The sequence below is a fragment of the Astatotilapia calliptera genome, chromosome 12, assembly GCF_900246225.1.
Source record: "Astatotilapia calliptera chromosome 12, fAstCal1.2, whole genome shotgun sequence".
Classification (NCBI taxonomy): Eukaryota; Metazoa; Chordata; class Actinopteri; order Cichliformes; family Cichlidae; genus Astatotilapia; species Astatotilapia calliptera.
This window is the reverse complement of record NC_039313.1, coordinates 16292300-16309778: the sequence shown is the minus strand read 5'-3', so window position 1 is coordinate 16309778 and position 17479 is coordinate 16292300. Positions and strand designations below refer to the sequence as shown.

General features: G+C 38.7%; 1 protein-coding gene across 2 annotated transcripts in view; it reads left to right on the top strand.

The window, feature by feature from the left end:
- The window catches only part of LOC113033572 (netrin receptor UNC5C), a 184688-nt gene that overhangs the window by 114046 nt on the left and 53163 nt on the right, over positions 1-17479 (top strand). For both annotated transcript variants that reach the window (XM_026187526.1, XM_026187527.1), the window contains exon 4: positions 8903-9006. In XM_026187526.1, coding sequence (XP_026043311.1) covers positions 8903-9006 — 104 coding nt within the window. The remainder of the gene's footprint in view (positions 1-8902; positions 9007-17479) is intronic.

The following is a 17479-nucleotide window of genomic DNA, read 5'->3' as shown; positions in this document are numbered from 1 at the left end:
GCATAGCAATCAGGAGTCCAGACACTCAGGGGCACAGGAGCACAGGCAGCTACTTGTGTCAACTGGAAAATGCCTATTAGTGAATTTCGTCTGTTTTGCTTATGATGCAAATGTCTCAGCTGCATGTATTTAGGTTTTCCTTCAATCATGGTTAAATTGGACTAAGAAAAAACAAGTCTCAACAGTGATATATATATTTTTTTGGTTTTTCTTTTTGTGTGCAGGCATTTTTTCATAGTTTCTACACTCACATAGGCTTAAACCTGTCTTTACTGTAGCTTATAGCATTAGACACAATCATTCCCCACCTCAGCAAAGGGAAATCACTGCAGTGGTTTGGATGTATGCGCTCAGCAGCAGCAGCCACAGTTGCAGTTTCACATTTGACCTTTTTGAGTATAAAATGGCATGCTTACAGTAGCAGTTCGAGTAATGCATATAGCAAAAACACACTGTCTTATACATATTTCTGCTATACATCCATCCACAGTCACCCTGAATTAACTTTCCAGTGGAAAACCCTCAGTGCTCTGTTCCTCGGTGCTCTCTTGGTGATATCATCGGGAGGATATTGGTTGCTGGCTCTGAAAGTGACTTCATGATGTTTGCAAACACTGAATAAACATTTTTGTACTAGGAATCCACAGGGTGTGCGTGTGTGTGTAGGAGTGTGGTTATGGTGTTTCACCACCGCTCTAAGCCACAGAGCTTTTTCCCAGATGTCAAATACTGCTCCAGGGTGCGCTTATGTGTTATAATGGTAAGCCGTGGTGTTGATTTACTTGCAACAGAACTCACTCATTCACTCAAGTCACCTTTTAAAGTTTCATTTATGGGAAAAATTACATATGTGTCACGCAACGTAATACTATATAGTTACTGTTTTGTTTTGTCATATTCGCCAACAACATTTCTTTTTAGAAGGGGAAAAAGGGGACAATTTAAAGGGAGGCAGGAAGTTTCACATAGGTCTCACAAACAACAAAAGTCAAAGGTTAAAGCAAAACAAAATGTGTTGTAAAAATAAACTCTTATAAAACCTGAACTTAAAAAAAAGTTTAAAGTTCAAAGTACATTACAATACCATTCAGTTCACTGCCACTTCCATGTACTTTATATTGTAGGCTACATACGAAACAACAGCTGAACCCTTATGTGTGTGAAAAGTGAACTGATTCTTAGAATGATGCAGATTTTTAATGTATGTTAAAAAAAATATCTTCACAATATATTTCACTTAATATAAAAATATAAAACTTAAAAAATCCCAACCACAGAACAGATGAACGGTTACACTCAGTTTGTCCCCAGAACATATTGTCTCTTACCAGAGGTAGCACTCAACCTTTGATCTTGTTTTTTGTGTTAATGAGTCATTATACAAAATGGAAACACAGAGGAAATGCTGTTGCTATGTCAGCGAGCTGAGTTGTTTACTTGTTCGAAACCTGACTGTGGATGGAAAGACCTTGCCTCGTGTCTGGAGCTGATCACAGGTTGTGAAGTGTCGAAATGACAGGGTGGGGCATTGAGTGAAAGAACTGGTCTGAGTGGAAAGAGACTCTCTAAAGTCACTTAGAGAAAATGACTCCCTATATAACCACTCTGAAAATGACTGTGCCACTCAAGGTCACATGTCTTTCACTTCTAAAATATTTTTGAGTTTTATTGGTTTATCAGGACTTTTGTATAAGAGATCATAGTTTTAAGGAGTCTTTGACTTTATCAAATGCTTGAAGAACCAATGATGAAAACTGCTCTTATAAAAACGCAGACAACTTCAGCATGGCCATATATCAGATTAAATCTGACAAACATGTATTCATCTTTATCAGTCTTGTACAAATTAACTAGTATTTATAATATTAGCAATGACTGTAATGTTAAAAACAATACTCAGCAGTGGCATCACCCCAAACGTGCAGTCCTACTGTATATTGTTGAATGGCAAGATGGCGATTTGTGTATTTCAATCAGTAATGCAAATTTAATTTTGCTCACCTGTCTGAGCAATAGTTGATTTTTCCTCCACATAGTCCTTTTTAATCTGCTCTCGGGTCGTTCTTAGTTCACTCAATCACAATGAAATTATAATCAATTTGTTTCTCTGTCTAACTGCACTGTTTTTTTTTTAAAGCAGAAAGATTTTTTACAATCAGAACAATAACAGAGATTAACAGGAGAAAATGCAGAAAAGTGCTGCTCCATTAAAGCATGATCGCAAAAGAATTAATCCTGACAAACTTTAAGCTATGCGTGTGTACATTTAAGACCAATCAGCATTCTATTAGAAACTACTGGCCAATTATGCTGCTGCTGCTGTGTGTGTGTGTGTGTGTGTGTGTGTGTGTGTGTGTGTGTGTGTGTGTGTGTGTGTGTGTGTGTGTGTGTGTGTGTGTGTGTGTGTGTGTGTGTGTGTGTGTTTTGGGTATGAAAATAGTTTTAATCGTTTGATTTAATGACCTGCCAAGAATTTTTTTAATTGACTCCATGCCAAGACAGAATAATCTAATGACATGGTAACTGTATAGTGAGTTACAATGATTGCTTGCTATAGCTTTCAAAGCTCTGCAGGCTGTGGCTTGTTCTTCCTCTTTGGCACTCTTCTTTGTGTCCTGTGGTTCACTGATCTGTTTGAAGTTAGCCCATGTTAGACAGTGATAGATGGCTTTTGTTATCAACTGTTAAGTATTTTTTGGAAGTCTCTGCTCTTGTCTACACACGATACATGAACTACAGTACTTCTGAGGTTAGATTGGAAATTCACAGTGTTTTGGACTTGTGTTTGTCAAATACTGTTTTCAGCAAAACCATTATTTCAGAGTCGATTTACACAGAATGTAGCATTTAACCCTAATATTAATATTTAGAGGGTAACAAAGATATTCGAATAAATTGATAAAATGGATTACGTGGATAGGCAGTTAAGTGGGTGGATATGTGGATGGATCACTTTGCCCTCTTGACTCTAAGCTGGATGAGCAGCTAAGGAAACTGACTGATGGAGGGATGAATTACTTTGCCATAAGCCACTGGTCCCTCCTGCTTCCCACATTATAGTCATTACAAATGCAAAATAATTGAACTGAGTATATCTATAATTATATTTTAACTAGGCAGAATGAAAATTGGGCTGCCTGCATCACAAAAGATGTGTAAAAAGCACGATGTGGATATCATAAACTTGAAATAATTTGCATTGCAGTTATCTGCAACTGAAATGTAGATAAGACTTTAAAAGTACAAATCCACAAAAAAAAACATCTTTGTTATAATAACAAGAGAACAAATGTAATTTCTTTCCACCATAGCCATGGCTTAAGTGGATGGTTATCATTTAACGTTTTAATTTCAGATCCATTTATATCCCATTTTTCTGATGTTTATTAAATGATATCTTCTTCTTGTATCACCTGCATCAATTTGCTTTTCTTCTAAGCCGCAGGTCTTCTTTCTTCTTTTTTTAATTACAATCAATTGTGAAGGACGTGGATGCACAAATTATCCTCTGTGAAAGCGAAGGAGACTCCTTTCCTCCTTTTTTCCCAAGAATCTCACATTGCTCTTTATTGCTTGAGCAGCTGCATGAGGGGAAACCAATATGATTTGGCATTGGTAGTATACAGGCAAAGACACCCATTCTAGATAATTGCTCTGAATGTGCTTATGTAGAGGTGCCTGAGGCAACAAACTAACCACAAACATAATAACAGTCTTACTTGAGCAATGGAAGAAGAAGTTTCAGAGGGAGAGGAAAAGAGGGGGCGATGATGGACTCGAGGAGAGGGAGATGAGGAGAAAGGCAACGAGGAGTTTATGCATGAAGAGGTCATTTTTGAATAAATGCTGACACTCTTTTACTGTACATATGAGAGCGTTCCCAATGAAGAACAGTGCATAAGGTCTCTGCTTCTCAACTCTGCTGTAAATCTAAAAAGGTCTCTCAAGAATGTAGCCATGGTTTTGTTATATTTATGAATGAGTGAACTGGGTTCAGTGAAATGATTCGGCTATACCTCCTGTTTTGTGCATGCAGTAATTTTCCTTGGGCACATGTGTGCACAGCAACACACATCTGTGGCCCCCAGTGTCACAGACACAATGTCACAGACACTTAAACCAAAAGCAAAAAAAATAATTAAATTAAAAAAAACACACAAACAAAGAAAAATCCCACCTTTCAAATAAACATGTGCTCTTGCTACCAAACTGGTGACAATTTGTAAGCCATAAGTTATCAATGTGTGTAAATGTGTGTGTGTGTGTCTATTCATCCCCCCAAGCAGTTTGCTTTAATCTGCTTTAATTTCATTCTCAATCTTTATGGAAATCAACTCACAGCCAACTCCTCATTTCACCATCTCCCTTACTAATTAAGACTAGGAAATTGTTCCTGGAATTGCCTGGCATAAAGGAAGTGTCTCATGCCTCAATCACTTCCCCTTTTTTCTTCTTATGTCTACAGTAGTTTTATTTATTAATTTATTTATTTGCACATTTGAAGGCACGTATGAAAGTCTATTTATTTGCACCACTGTGAACATCATACCATGTGTGCTGTTGTCCTGTCTGCATGTGTGCTGTGCCAGCTTGTTTGTCCTTGTCTCCAGTGTCTATTATTTGCCATAGTATCTCTGTGCCTCTGTCTTTCTTTGTCTTTCACTATTTGTTCCTCTACGTGTGTGTCTGTGTTGTGTGGGTAGCCATGTGGTGGATTTAGGGCTAAAGCTTTGGGTGATTACTCCCATAATGAACCATCATGCTCTGTTCAGGCTGTCATCCCCCACAGGGACTTGACTGTATTGTGAAGTTATCATTCAGCCCCAACAATACTCTGTGTCCTCACATAACTCTCTTCACTGATATGACTCTAAGCATGAAATCTGATTTGATTCATATCACATGAAAGTAAACCTCACTGTGTGGTTGGGATAAAATCACATAGTTATAGGTTACTACCTATATTAGTGTACATCGGAGTAATAGCATGTTCACCGCTAATGCCTTGTTCATATATTTGGACTTGAATGACTGACCTGCCACAGGACCTGGGCGATGTATCTGACCCTTCCGTTGTGTTGATCTAGTATTTGCTGAAGGCTCATCAGAATTGGAAGGGTGGGGTTCAAGAAGAGAAACCAAGAAAAAAGGCTGAAGAACTGCACTGAAAATCAGTCGTACTGGGGGTCTTGTCCAAATTGGTGGAACTTTAAACACAAAAAAGTTTGGTTAGATTTTGATCCACCATGCAGTACCATCTGGAAAGTGTCTGATTGGCAACAGCTCCATTTTTCAGCATGACAATGATCTCAAAACACAGTGCCACTGCAGTGAAAGCATACCTGGATAGAAAAGCACACAGTGGAATAGAGTCAGTCATGAATTGGCTTCCCCAGAGCCCAGACCTCAACATTATTGAAGCAGTGTGTGATCATCTTGACAGAGAATTGAACAAAAGGCATCCAACATCTAAAAAAGAGCTTTTAATGTCATTCAAGAAGCCTGGAGAACTATTCCTGAAGACTGTACTTAAATAAATTACACGAAAGCTTTCCTCAGGCTCAGTTGAAGAATAAAAGTGGTCATACCAAATGTGGACGTTCAAGTTCGTTAGAATTGTACAAAGTCTTTTTCTGCATTATATACTGTATTTCTATTTATTTTTTCATATCAAAAAAAGGTGTATGTGTTTGTGAGAGAGAAAGTGTGAGAACAGCATATGAAACTTGTCCTTTCATTCCTCACGTAACTAATGGGCTAAACACAGTTTGATCAGCACCCTGGTCTCATGCTCAAACACTTGGCTTTATATGAATACAGACGAGAAGGATTAATGATTCTGAATTCAAGAGATCAAAAATGATAAACAAGTACTTTAACTCTTAGAGGGGACATTTTGTGCCATTTCGGTTTTTTGTATTTTTTATTTTCATGCTTTGGCCACGGAATGAATATAGCTTATATTTGCCAGAGGACATTAATAAAAAAAAAAAAATTCACAACTGTTTTGTCTGTTCCTTAAATTAGCTTAAAATGGCTGTACAAAAACAGCCACATTTTATCCTGAGGCCAAAAAATGCCCCATTGAAAATCATTACAAGTCATGCAATTTTTGATCCCACATCTTGACATGATTGTTGATGGTATTATTGCTCAGGTGATTTATGCAGCCATGGTTAGAAGTATGAGTTTTTTTGGGATTTGGTAAAAACACTGGAGGCTCTGGACATGAGACGCCATCTTTACATAGATGGCGTCTTACATAGTAAAGATGGCGAGGAGGTCTCAGAGGTAGAATCAGACCAGCCGGAGTCCAACTCTGACTCATCTGATGCTGAGAGTGGAGAGGAGATGGTTGAAGTAGTGACAGAGCGGACTTCTCCTTCTCCATTTTTTTTGTCATCCCCATATTTTGGTCTCCCACAAAGACTGGAATGCACTGTTATGTCCCAGCAGCCAGAGGTTTGATCCCAGGACTTGCGCACCATGCCACCAGCTATGTGCTGGTGCTGATAGATGTATCAATGTATATTTCAGGCTGAAGCAGTTTTAAAAGACTGAGTCATTTAAAGTGAAAAAAATATGACTATATAATATGTTTAAAGAAGTCTTTGAAAAGTTGGCATTTTTCGTTCTTAGGGTTAAAAGAGTTGAGATTTTTAAGGCTCACCTAAGAGTTAAAAAGGCTTGCTCCCATTCATTTTCTTTTAAAGACATGTTTGAGTCATGAGAACAGAGACATAGTCAACGTTGGACTGATGATAAGGAGGTTTGGTGGATTACTGATTTTGTGAGAAATAAAGGACACAAATGAAGACTATACAGGGTGGTTTCATTTTTATTGGATGAGTTAATTAAGGCAACGTGGACATGAAAAAGACTTCAGACCAAGCAGATGGTTTTGGTGTTTAAAAAAAAGGGACAGTCTTGCTATTGCTGCCAACTTTTTTGGCTCTCATCTTTCAGCTCCCACCTGCCATCCCAACTTCCACCTTCTCTTTCTCCCCCTCCCATTTTGCCTTCTCTTTCACTCCTCCACCTTCCATGTCTTTTTAGCCACTGTAAGGTGAATGCTCTGATGAAATACCCAGAGAGTGACTCAGAGTCGATTGGTTCAGCATTAAAAAAATGTCCTGTCTAGTGTGTGGCTGTGTGTGTCCACAAATGGTGTACCACTGCTGACGGATAAGGTGATTAAGAGTACACCTGGGAACCAGGAAAACAAAAGTATTCAAGGTTAACACACATAGACGTACATACAACATGGACACACACGCACGCACACACACACACACACACTGCTCCGTCCTATGAAAGTTCTCTGTATGGTTTTAAAAAACTAAGGGCAGAGGACATATTAACTGCAAGTCTTTTTCCCCCAACCAACAAAGTGACTCTCAAACTTTTGAAAGTTAAAGAAAAGGTTTTTACCAGCTTGCCACAGCTAAATGAAGCCATGTTAGTAGTATTTAAAATATTATTAAAACACCAACATTACATTTCTCACTCCATTTTCTTAAGGTATGCAACAAAATAATCCATCACTCTGACTTGCTGAAATTATTTCAATTATTTAGACTATCATCCAGTTACAAATCTTGCTTTTATTTGCACTAAAGAGATGTGAATGTAAGTACTTTATTTAAAAAGTAATTTGCAGGAGAAAAAAAGCACATTGATGTTGCCATATTACACACTTTAGAAGTTACTGCACATCCAAAAGACTAGATGGAAAGATTAGTGGTCTCTTGCCTCATACTCCCACACCAACTCCATACATTCGTATGGAGAAATCCACTGCATTTGATCAGCACCATAAATAAAGTGACCTGCTAAGTCCTGCAATGCTGCCATCTATCTCGTGTTACAGCGTGCCTTTATGAGCCGTTTTCTGTGGCAGGCTAATTATTTTTACATGTGTTGAGCTCAACTTCGGGAAAGGGATACACGATTGCAGTATATCATAAGGCAGCAGACTAGGGAGGTGAGCAGAAAGGCAAACTGTACTTCCAATACATGAAACGAATCAGAGGGCAATGGTCAATTAAAAAAAAAACACACACACGCACAGACCAATATAGAAAAACTAGTGTTGGGTTTCCCAGAGCAGTGAGATTGTCTGAAAGTTCATAAAATTATGTAACTCACTGTAAGAAATACAAGACCATAAAAAAGATCAAACATAAACTTTTAGTGTTTTTAATGTTTAATGTAAAGGATGCATTTTCTCTACCGTCCCCTTTGCCACAGTTCTGTTGTCCTGGTTCGTTGTCCTAAAGTCATCTACTCTGAGCTTTTTGGGTTTTTTTCCTTCTTCAAAATGAAAACGGCACAGTCCTTTCTGAAACATTCAGTGAAAGAACCAGCAGCACATTCCATGCTGCTTTGTAATGCTGTCATTTATAATGGCATGTGAACCATTAGCTTGAATCATTTATTGTCTTTGGCCTGTTGGAGATTCCTCAGCTTTCAGAAATCTGTATGGGAGGAAAGCAAGGTTAAACATTGTGCATTGCAGACTGGGTTTAATGTGTGAAGCTAAAGCGTTTGAAAGTATTCGGACCAGTGACTGTACTTGTTGCGTGTGTAAGTGTGTGGTTAGCTTTGTGCATCCTTGTGCAAACTAAGGTAACTAAGTGTTTTTTTTCTTGTTGTGGACTGAAGAGTGTGAGAAGTCAGCTGATGTTTGCTGTCTTCAAACACCCCCACCTTCATAATTACTGTGTCATTATTAAGTCAAAATTAAGTAATGTCCCTGCTTTACACTGACAGAGCATTATCGCTAAAATGGTCTCCCTAACTGCTGAATCAGAGGAGGCTTTTTTGCCAGATGGCCTCGCATGATGTCTGGTTGACATTATAATTTGCCCCTAGGCATTAAGTTTCTTGTTTCTCTCCCCAGACCTGAAGAAGTCATTTGAACAAGAACCCCTGGGAAAAGAAGTATCTCTGGAGCAGGAAGTTCTGTTACAGTGTCGCCCTCCAGAGGGCATCCCAGCTGCTGAGGTATGTGCAGCGTAATCGCTAACTTCCACCTGAAGTGAATGTTAAGTAAGATGTGAGATTAGGAGGACTGCTAGAGCAGAACAAGGAAGTGACTGAAGAGAGGGGATGACAGAATGAAGACAACAATAGATGTAAAAAGGTATAAAAATAGAAATCATCAAGTGGAAATAACTTTAAAGTGCCACTGAAAAGTCAGTTATTACTTACGTGACACTTCTTGAAATTGCCTGGAACTTTGAACGACAGACAGCAGAACTGAGTGGTTTGATGGGTGCGCGTGCTCCTTCACAGTCTGCAGTCGGTGGTTGAAGGCTGTGCTGAATAAAAATTTCTTGTGCCTTTTTGGCACATTTTGTTAAATTGATATTTTTTTACTATTACGAAGCCTAAATTTATAAGATTCAATATCTCCAAAACACAGCAGGGGTCAAGATAGCTTTCATTTGTAAATGTCTTCCATTGCAACTGGCATGGTGAATAAGCAGCGTTTAGTATTAAATGATTTGGTGTTTGTCATCCGACATGTTTGTATAAGATATTTTTTGCGTTATCATGTCGAACTGCCACAGGGGAAATCAGGAGAACGGCCTAAATCCTAGTTTAACTGACAAGTTTCCGGTACGCCAAGGTAACAATAATCCCAAAACCTAAAGTTTAAGCTGAGAGTTAAGTGTCCCCAGAGAGCCAATTTGAGTACAGGATGTGAAAAAACTCCAGTGAATACAGAGGTTTAGTCTGTATTCCTGTACATTAGCATTTTTATTGCACGTTCTTTTACTGTACTTGAGTTCTGCGGGGGGAAAAAAGACTGAAAAATGGCCTGAATTCCTTTATTTGCACAGATACAATACAGGTTTTTTTTTTAGCAGTAGTTTTCTTGGCTTTCTGAAGGTCTTTTAAAGATTTTTCTTTGGACGTTAGCTGTTTTGTCACTCAAAGCCTGGACCTCGACATTACTGAAGCAGTGTAGGACAGCCAGCAAACAAAACACTGCCAACACCCAACGAAAAGCTTTTGAATGTCCTTCATGAATTCCAGAGAAATATTCCTGAAGTTCCCAACTTTCAATGGAGGATGACTCATGACTTTTGCACAGTTCTGTATAATGTATATAGCAGTGAAACCTGGACCAAAGTAAATTTGGATTCAGTAAACAACAAATAAATTAGACGATCTTTAACACTTGCCGTGCTCAAGACCAGCTATGCTATGAATACGTGTATTGCTAACACACACACATACTCTTACTTGCCTTTACTATGTGAGATAATATTGTGAGTAATTTATTCACTCATCAAACGTGTCACACAGTAAACACCCACTTTGGAAGAGCCACACATGTCACTTCCACTACCGTAGCGTTGTAACTACAGTGGAGAACACCATTTACAATTCACATCATTCTTTGCTTCCCTGGTTTCATCTGGCTGTGTTCCCACCTCAATGGATAAATACATAATTTCATTTAGTTGGTCACTGGGGAAGAGGAGCACGGCACTCGGAGAAGGCTGTTGTACAGGATAAGGAGTGTCTGAATCAGGTTTCAATCCTTGGGGTTTGATAGTCGTTTTCAATTGCAGCTAAGTACACAGCTCCCCTGAGAGAGAAACTGAAGGAGAGGGAGTGAGGGAGGCACTTAGACAGACCAGCATACAAAGTGAGGGCGAGTGTGGCAGAAAGGCAGAGATGAAGGACGGGTGTCAAGAGAGATAATGATAGAGAAATGAGTGGTATGGAAGAAAGAAAAAAAACAGAGTGATCGTATTCTTCTGCTCCTAGAAATGAGTAATTCTTCTTTTGAGGGAAATCAAGAAAATAAATTTGTTGAGTTGTCACTTTAACAGTAGGAACCACAAAGGACATTTAAACATGAAGGCCCTTTCCACTCATTGTAGCTGACAGCAACACCAGCACATTAACATTGACAACTTTCTTCTTGGTAACCAAGCTCATCTCTAATGACACACGAGTACCCCTACCTTATCTACATGTCATAGCACATTTTATCTTTTGACACCTAACACAACACATTCATGCACAGAGGCATACACTCATAAATCTCATGGCCACACACACACAATACACACACGTGGACTCTTGAAGCAATTTTTCCACTGTGTTCAATTTGCTACCTTTTCCCATTCTTTTTTCTGCTGTCATAATGGGATCTTGGAGCAAATGGATTGGTCTGTCTCCCCTGTCTGCTGAAGCTGATTAGAAGGATTTAGGTTTAAAACCTGCTGATGACCTCAGGTTGTAGCCCTGACTTTCTTTTTTTATCTTTTTTATCTGTTCTGACTTTCTATTCGTCTTTGTTCGTATCCTCTTTGCCATTCACATTCGCCATGTCCTCTTTTGCCTGTCAAATTCTTATATACATACATCCACAATTTTTTCCCTTTAAGTGACAGTTCTTGTTACTGATGTCCTGTGACCTCTCTAAAAATGTTTTAATATAAGTTGACAACTGCTGTAAAGTTGTCAGTGCGACGGGGTTACGTGATAGCCACATTTTAACGCCCAGCTGGTATTGCATGGCTGTCAACATGCAGGACCCGACTCCTTGACCTTCCCCCGCTCAAAATAAACTCAAATTTAACATTAATATTCATCAAGTCAGTACATGATTATATAGAGAGTCACCTAAACATTAGGACAAATATGTGTGCAGATACAGCATTGGAATGCACACACACAAAGTATTATGGGACATATACGAAGAAAGAGATTAGCCAGTGATCATTTTAACTGCTGCCTGACGGCTAGCCTTGAGAGGTCAGGGTCAACCTAATCCGAGAGTGGAAAGAAAATGTCTGTACACCGCTGCGCTATTACAACCTTTTCACATTTCTCTGACAGTACTGCTCTTGTCAACAGTTAGTCTCCTCTACATGTTTTTTTCTCCTCTCTTTCACTCTAAAGCTCCCATTTGAAGCATTGTGAATTCCTTGAGACACATCTAAATCTCTTTAGACTGTGATAGAAAGCCTTTAAAAGCTGATGGAAAGCTACTGGAATCAGCGAGGAGGGTTCAGCAGTTCAACAGGAAAGGCTTTACGGACACAGACAGTAAATTCAGGAAAATCGTAACAGGTGCAGCACAAGGTTCAATGAAAAGCGCTTCCAGTGTAATTCACATTTTTCTGTATCTAAAACTAGAGCGTGGAGTCATCAGCAAAGTTTCTTGCTGGTGAAATTAAGCAGCTATTTCAAATAAAAACCTGAGGCACTGAGTGGTTCATACAAAGGTTTTTCGCAGAGGTCGTTGTCTTGAAACATGAAAGGGTTGGAGTGACCCCAAAGGCCAGGCAAAGCCAGTTGACTGCACATAGCAGGTGGGGATATGAATTAGTGTGTGTGTGTGTGTGTGAATATTTGTGTGTTTGCCTGTCTGCGTCTGTCTCAGTGTGAGTGATTACCCCAGCTGCAGTGAAATAAACACATCAGTGTGTGGTGACAGGCCCTCCATGTGTCCATCCCTAACACACACACACACACACACACACACACATACATATGTGCACACAAACACACACACACACGTCAGACAGTAACTGTATATGCTTTTGGAGCATTGTCAAATTCCCATCACATTCTTAACCACTCAATCTGCACCCTAAATAAGTCAGAGCTATTCACAGGGATAATAGCTTACCACCTACCTCTGCATTTGTGGGTGTAACTTTTTACCTTGCAGAAAATAATTTATGAATAAAGTTGTCAATTTAAATTTTCACTGAGATTTTATTAAATAAAATATTGTGCTGCATTTACATCAACCATATATTCCATTACCTTGTTTATTTATTTACTGTTCACTATGGCATCGTGGGGCATTATTTACCCTCTTCCATGACATTTGAATTCAAGCTCCATATCATGCCAAAGTTCTCCCTCCTAAAGTGTCCTTGAGCAAAATACACAGACAGCTGGCATCACCCAGGTTGTTGTTTTAGCTTATCACAGCCAGCAACAGAAAGGAGACGTTTTACCTTCAGGCATAACCTACTCCTTCCCGAGAGGTAGCTGGGACATTCGTGGTATACAGATGTGTTTGTGTGAAACCAGGAGGCAAAGCTTTCACACACATATATGCATACACACACACACGACGCACAAAAACACACAGGCATCTGGTTCCTAACTTCTTTTGCAATGACCGTCAATGTCGTTTTTTTGGGGGGGGGGGTTTGTGAAGGACTTGCTGCGTTAACCAATGTGGAATAACTCTAGACATGCATTTGTGCAATAACCCGTCTGTGTGTGTGTGTGTGTGTGTGTGTGTGTGTGTGTGTGTGTGTGTGTGTGTGTGTATGCGTGCACGGTGTGTAACTTTGTGACATAAATCACAGCAGACTTTTCTGTCAGAAGGCATCAGTGGCGTGGTGTGGCCAAAATGCTTATGGCTACCTCATTCTCACACTCGTACTGTACACAGACACAAGTCCATTTCGGGCCCCGCAGTGGCCATTTGTTAACGTGTCACATGATGACGTTTACTAGCAGAATCTTTCCCGAGGTTATAGCTGTGGTGTTGGTGGAGTGCTTTTAAATGGACAGAGAAGGTGACAGTGTGAAATAAGACATGCTCTTATCCTGTCCAGAGGTGGAAGATCTCTTTTCCTTTTGCTTTCTTGATGTCATTCTGGGGCCTTTTTTTTACCTAAATGGTGCAAGATCAACTCTTTGTAAGCTATGACTAAGTCTAAAAATGAATTTATCAGTAAAATATCCCTGCTTCTTGCATCAGATTGTCCATGAAAATGAATTTATACAGCGATTCATGCTGTAATATGTAATAGAGAAATAAAAGCAGACATGACTGGCACTTTTTACTTGTGTATTTTTTTGATTAATAGCATTGGATGAACATGACATTTCCTTACATTAAAAAAAAAAGAAGAAGAAAAAATGACCTGACCACTATACCAGAACAATGAAAGTCATTTTCATTGTGGCTGTTCTCTGGGGAAACACGTGTGCATGACAGACTGTGTGCGTGCCTCTGTGTGCGTGTTTTGTTGTGCACAAAAACAATTTATGTAATGCTGCCTCCCCAATAGATCCTTACCTTAATCCTCTTTGAGCTAGAATAGTAAGTCCCATGGCTCATCTCCCATCACATTTTACCTTGATCCTCAACCTCTGTCAGAAATCATCACCGTAATCCTCAGATTAGTCAGCAATCGTTTTTTTTTTTTATTCTGACGACCTAGGTGAATTATTGAAATGGTGTTAAGATTATTAAAATGCTGCTGTGATGATCTATCATTGCGCAGTAATATCTAAATGGGGAAAATGAGCAAGAGCACCATTCGTCTTGTTTTGGCGGTCCATGTAATGTAGTTGGATGTTGGTAATGCCGAGAGGGATTATGATCATCATCTAATGATGTATGGATTCTTACACGTGAATGGACAAATGGAAGAAGATACACATAGACATACATAATATGCTTTATCTGTTATGCTCCTTAACTGAATGTATAGCACAATAAGTCTATATAGGTCTACAAGTCTTTTATAATCATTTTGTATTTTATTTTTTAAAAAATGTCACAACTGAATACACATCCACACTCACAGAAAAGAGAATATATACATCCAGTGTAAGCTGTGATTCGGAGCCTTGGGAGGCTGCTCATCCAGTGATAAGCTGTGTCAGTAAATGCAGGCGTTAGTCAGATCCCACTCCAAAGGCAGCAGACTGTGCAGAACTGAGGAAAAATGTGACTTTTCCATTGCTAAACCTCAGCATCGCTTATCAGACTCCCTCTGTGCTATTCTGTTGACTACTCTCTGCTTTTATGCAGTTTTAAAATTAGTTTATCTCTGGCTTGTTTTCTCAGTTCATTTCCATTTGGTTCCAATCGCTGGTTCTAACTAGACCTTGAGATGCTAATATACAGCATTTTCTTCACAAAATATACTGCAAACAAATTGTTTTGTGTTTTTTTTAAAACATTCTTTCAGCTTTTCTTCCTTTTCCTGCATTTGAGTTCATTTCGGCGCGCACGGACTGTCGCCAGATTGTGACTGGAACTGTTTTATAAAAATACGAAACCACAATGTTTATCTTGGCTTTTTTCGCACAACGTTTAGACTTGTGCTCTTTCAGCTCTCAGAGTGACTGTACTGTAACTATAAGCATTTACAGTATATTTGTCCGTCATCTGGGCCATTTACGGAAACTATCAATCAACATTCAAATAGTCAAGCTTCTCATTAGGTACAGCAACTCTATATTTTGCTTTTGACAACTTAACCTGCATCTTTTTCTCCCCCCTTAGTGAGTACAGGAAGTATGCGGGCCAGCAATGTAGTTATAGCTCCATGTGGTCTGAGGTTTGAGTCTTTTTGAATCTGGGACTTGTATGTATGGTACCAAAGGTTGAGGAGAGGACATAATGAAGGCTTTTGTGTAGATCCCTCCACATATCTCAGAATAGGAAAACCACCTCTCTTATTTCTTTACCTCTCCAAACGCTTTAGCTAACAGTAAACTCATTTAAAAAACAACAACAATTGACTATTTTCGATTCATTTACTCTATTTCTTAGAAAATCTCTAAGATTTTCCCATCTCTGGTTTCTCATCTCTGTTATTTTGCTATTATGCCTTGCTGTTTTGTCAGTGTCTGCCACTTTTGTTATTCTGTCTGAATTTCTGTTTTTGTCTCTTTAATGCTTCCAACAGCTTTTGTTGACTCTCTTGTACTCTCTTTTCACTTTGTCTCTCTCTGTCACTATCACAGTCTCTCAGTCTTCCTCATGCACCCTGTCTTTCTTGACATAGTTCGAGACAAAGCTGTGGATTGATGGTAGCATGACAGTCTAGAGTGTACTGCATTGTCAGACAGCTACCCATGCTGCCCTCGGCAATCCTTGACAGTGTTGTCATGGATGAATGAACACACAGTTTTGACACGGGGTGCAACGGTGTCAAGTAACAAAACTCTCTTCTGTTCTGTCAAGTTTTATAAGTTGTTAGACCTTGTAAGTTTTCAAGACCACAGAAAACTTTTACACTTGTAAAGTTGCTCACATGAATCCATAACATCTACAAAAGGGTTCTAGTCATTGCCATAAATATTTAATGAACATGAAATCATTTAGGACCTAAAAATACTTCTCAGTCTTGCTGCTTGGAAAAGTTGTCAGATAATTTTATGTACTTAACTACAAGAGCAATTGGGATGGTAAATTCCTCAGTTGGGACTTAAGCTGGAAAACACTTAATAAGCCACGGCTTTAAATAATTGCTACCAATTAATTGCTTTTTACTTGCATAACTATTCAGTTAAGTAGTCTTGTGAGTTACTAAAGGGGGTCATTGTCAGTGCACTTCATATGTTTTCCTTTTTTTTATGTATTATAAATTCATCTTCTCATGAAATAGCAATTATCATTAGATGATGACTGTGTAATCATTATAAGAAAATATCATTTGCAAAGATTCATGATCTGAAGCTGCCTGATTGTCTAAAACTGCAGTGACCCTTTAATACTATTTGTATGTTTAATGGTGTTAAATCGAATATAAATACATTTTTTCTCAACTTTATTAACATGACACTTCTCACACATTAACTAATCAAACACTATGCCAAGATGCTTGTGGCATAATCCATGGTTTCCTGGTGTCAGAAGAAGGTGCCAGATTACTGCCCTTAGAGAAAGAGTGCTTCTATGCTTCTTCAGGATCCCATAAAGAAAAAAACTGTAGCCCATAACAACATCTGCTCTTTGTTTTTAGATTAAAATCACTGCTTCATTTTGAATGGCAGCTTTTGGAAAAATGTACCTTCAAAGACGGAGTATTGACAAACCTTATTATTCTTCTAAAATGTTCTTTTCAATGGCTAGACTCACTTGTTTTCATAGGAACAATATTATATCCATCTGTTCTTATAACTTTGGCAAACGTGCATGGAATGAGTCATGACTTTGCTAAGTCAATTATGTGTTCATGTATTATCAATTAAAAGGTAACATTCTAGTGGCTGTTTGTAGAAAAAAATATTGTCAAGCCTTTTAGAAAGCCAACATTAGTCATTGCAAACTGAGAGAAATGATGATAAATCTCTGGCATTGAAGTCAAATACATTCATTACCTCTATTAAACTGTGTATGTATGAAATCTGTATGTAATTAAAAACGGTTATTGTATTTAATATCGAATTTTTTCCAGACAAAGGCAGCCAGGCAAATACGCCATTTTCCTACTCTACGCATCCATCAACAAAATCCAACACAAATAACGGAAAGGCCTCTAATTGCTCAGCTGATCAGGCTAATAAAACAAAGCTGATTTTGTTACTTGGTGGTTTTAATAACACTGGAGAGCTGGAGAGTCAATTAAAAAGGATTAGCATGCCCCCAATCAGCTCAGAGCCTCTTCATGCTTTAATGATTATAGAGTGTCATCAGTACTCCTACACTGCACAGTGAATCAGCTTTGACATCCGCATACAA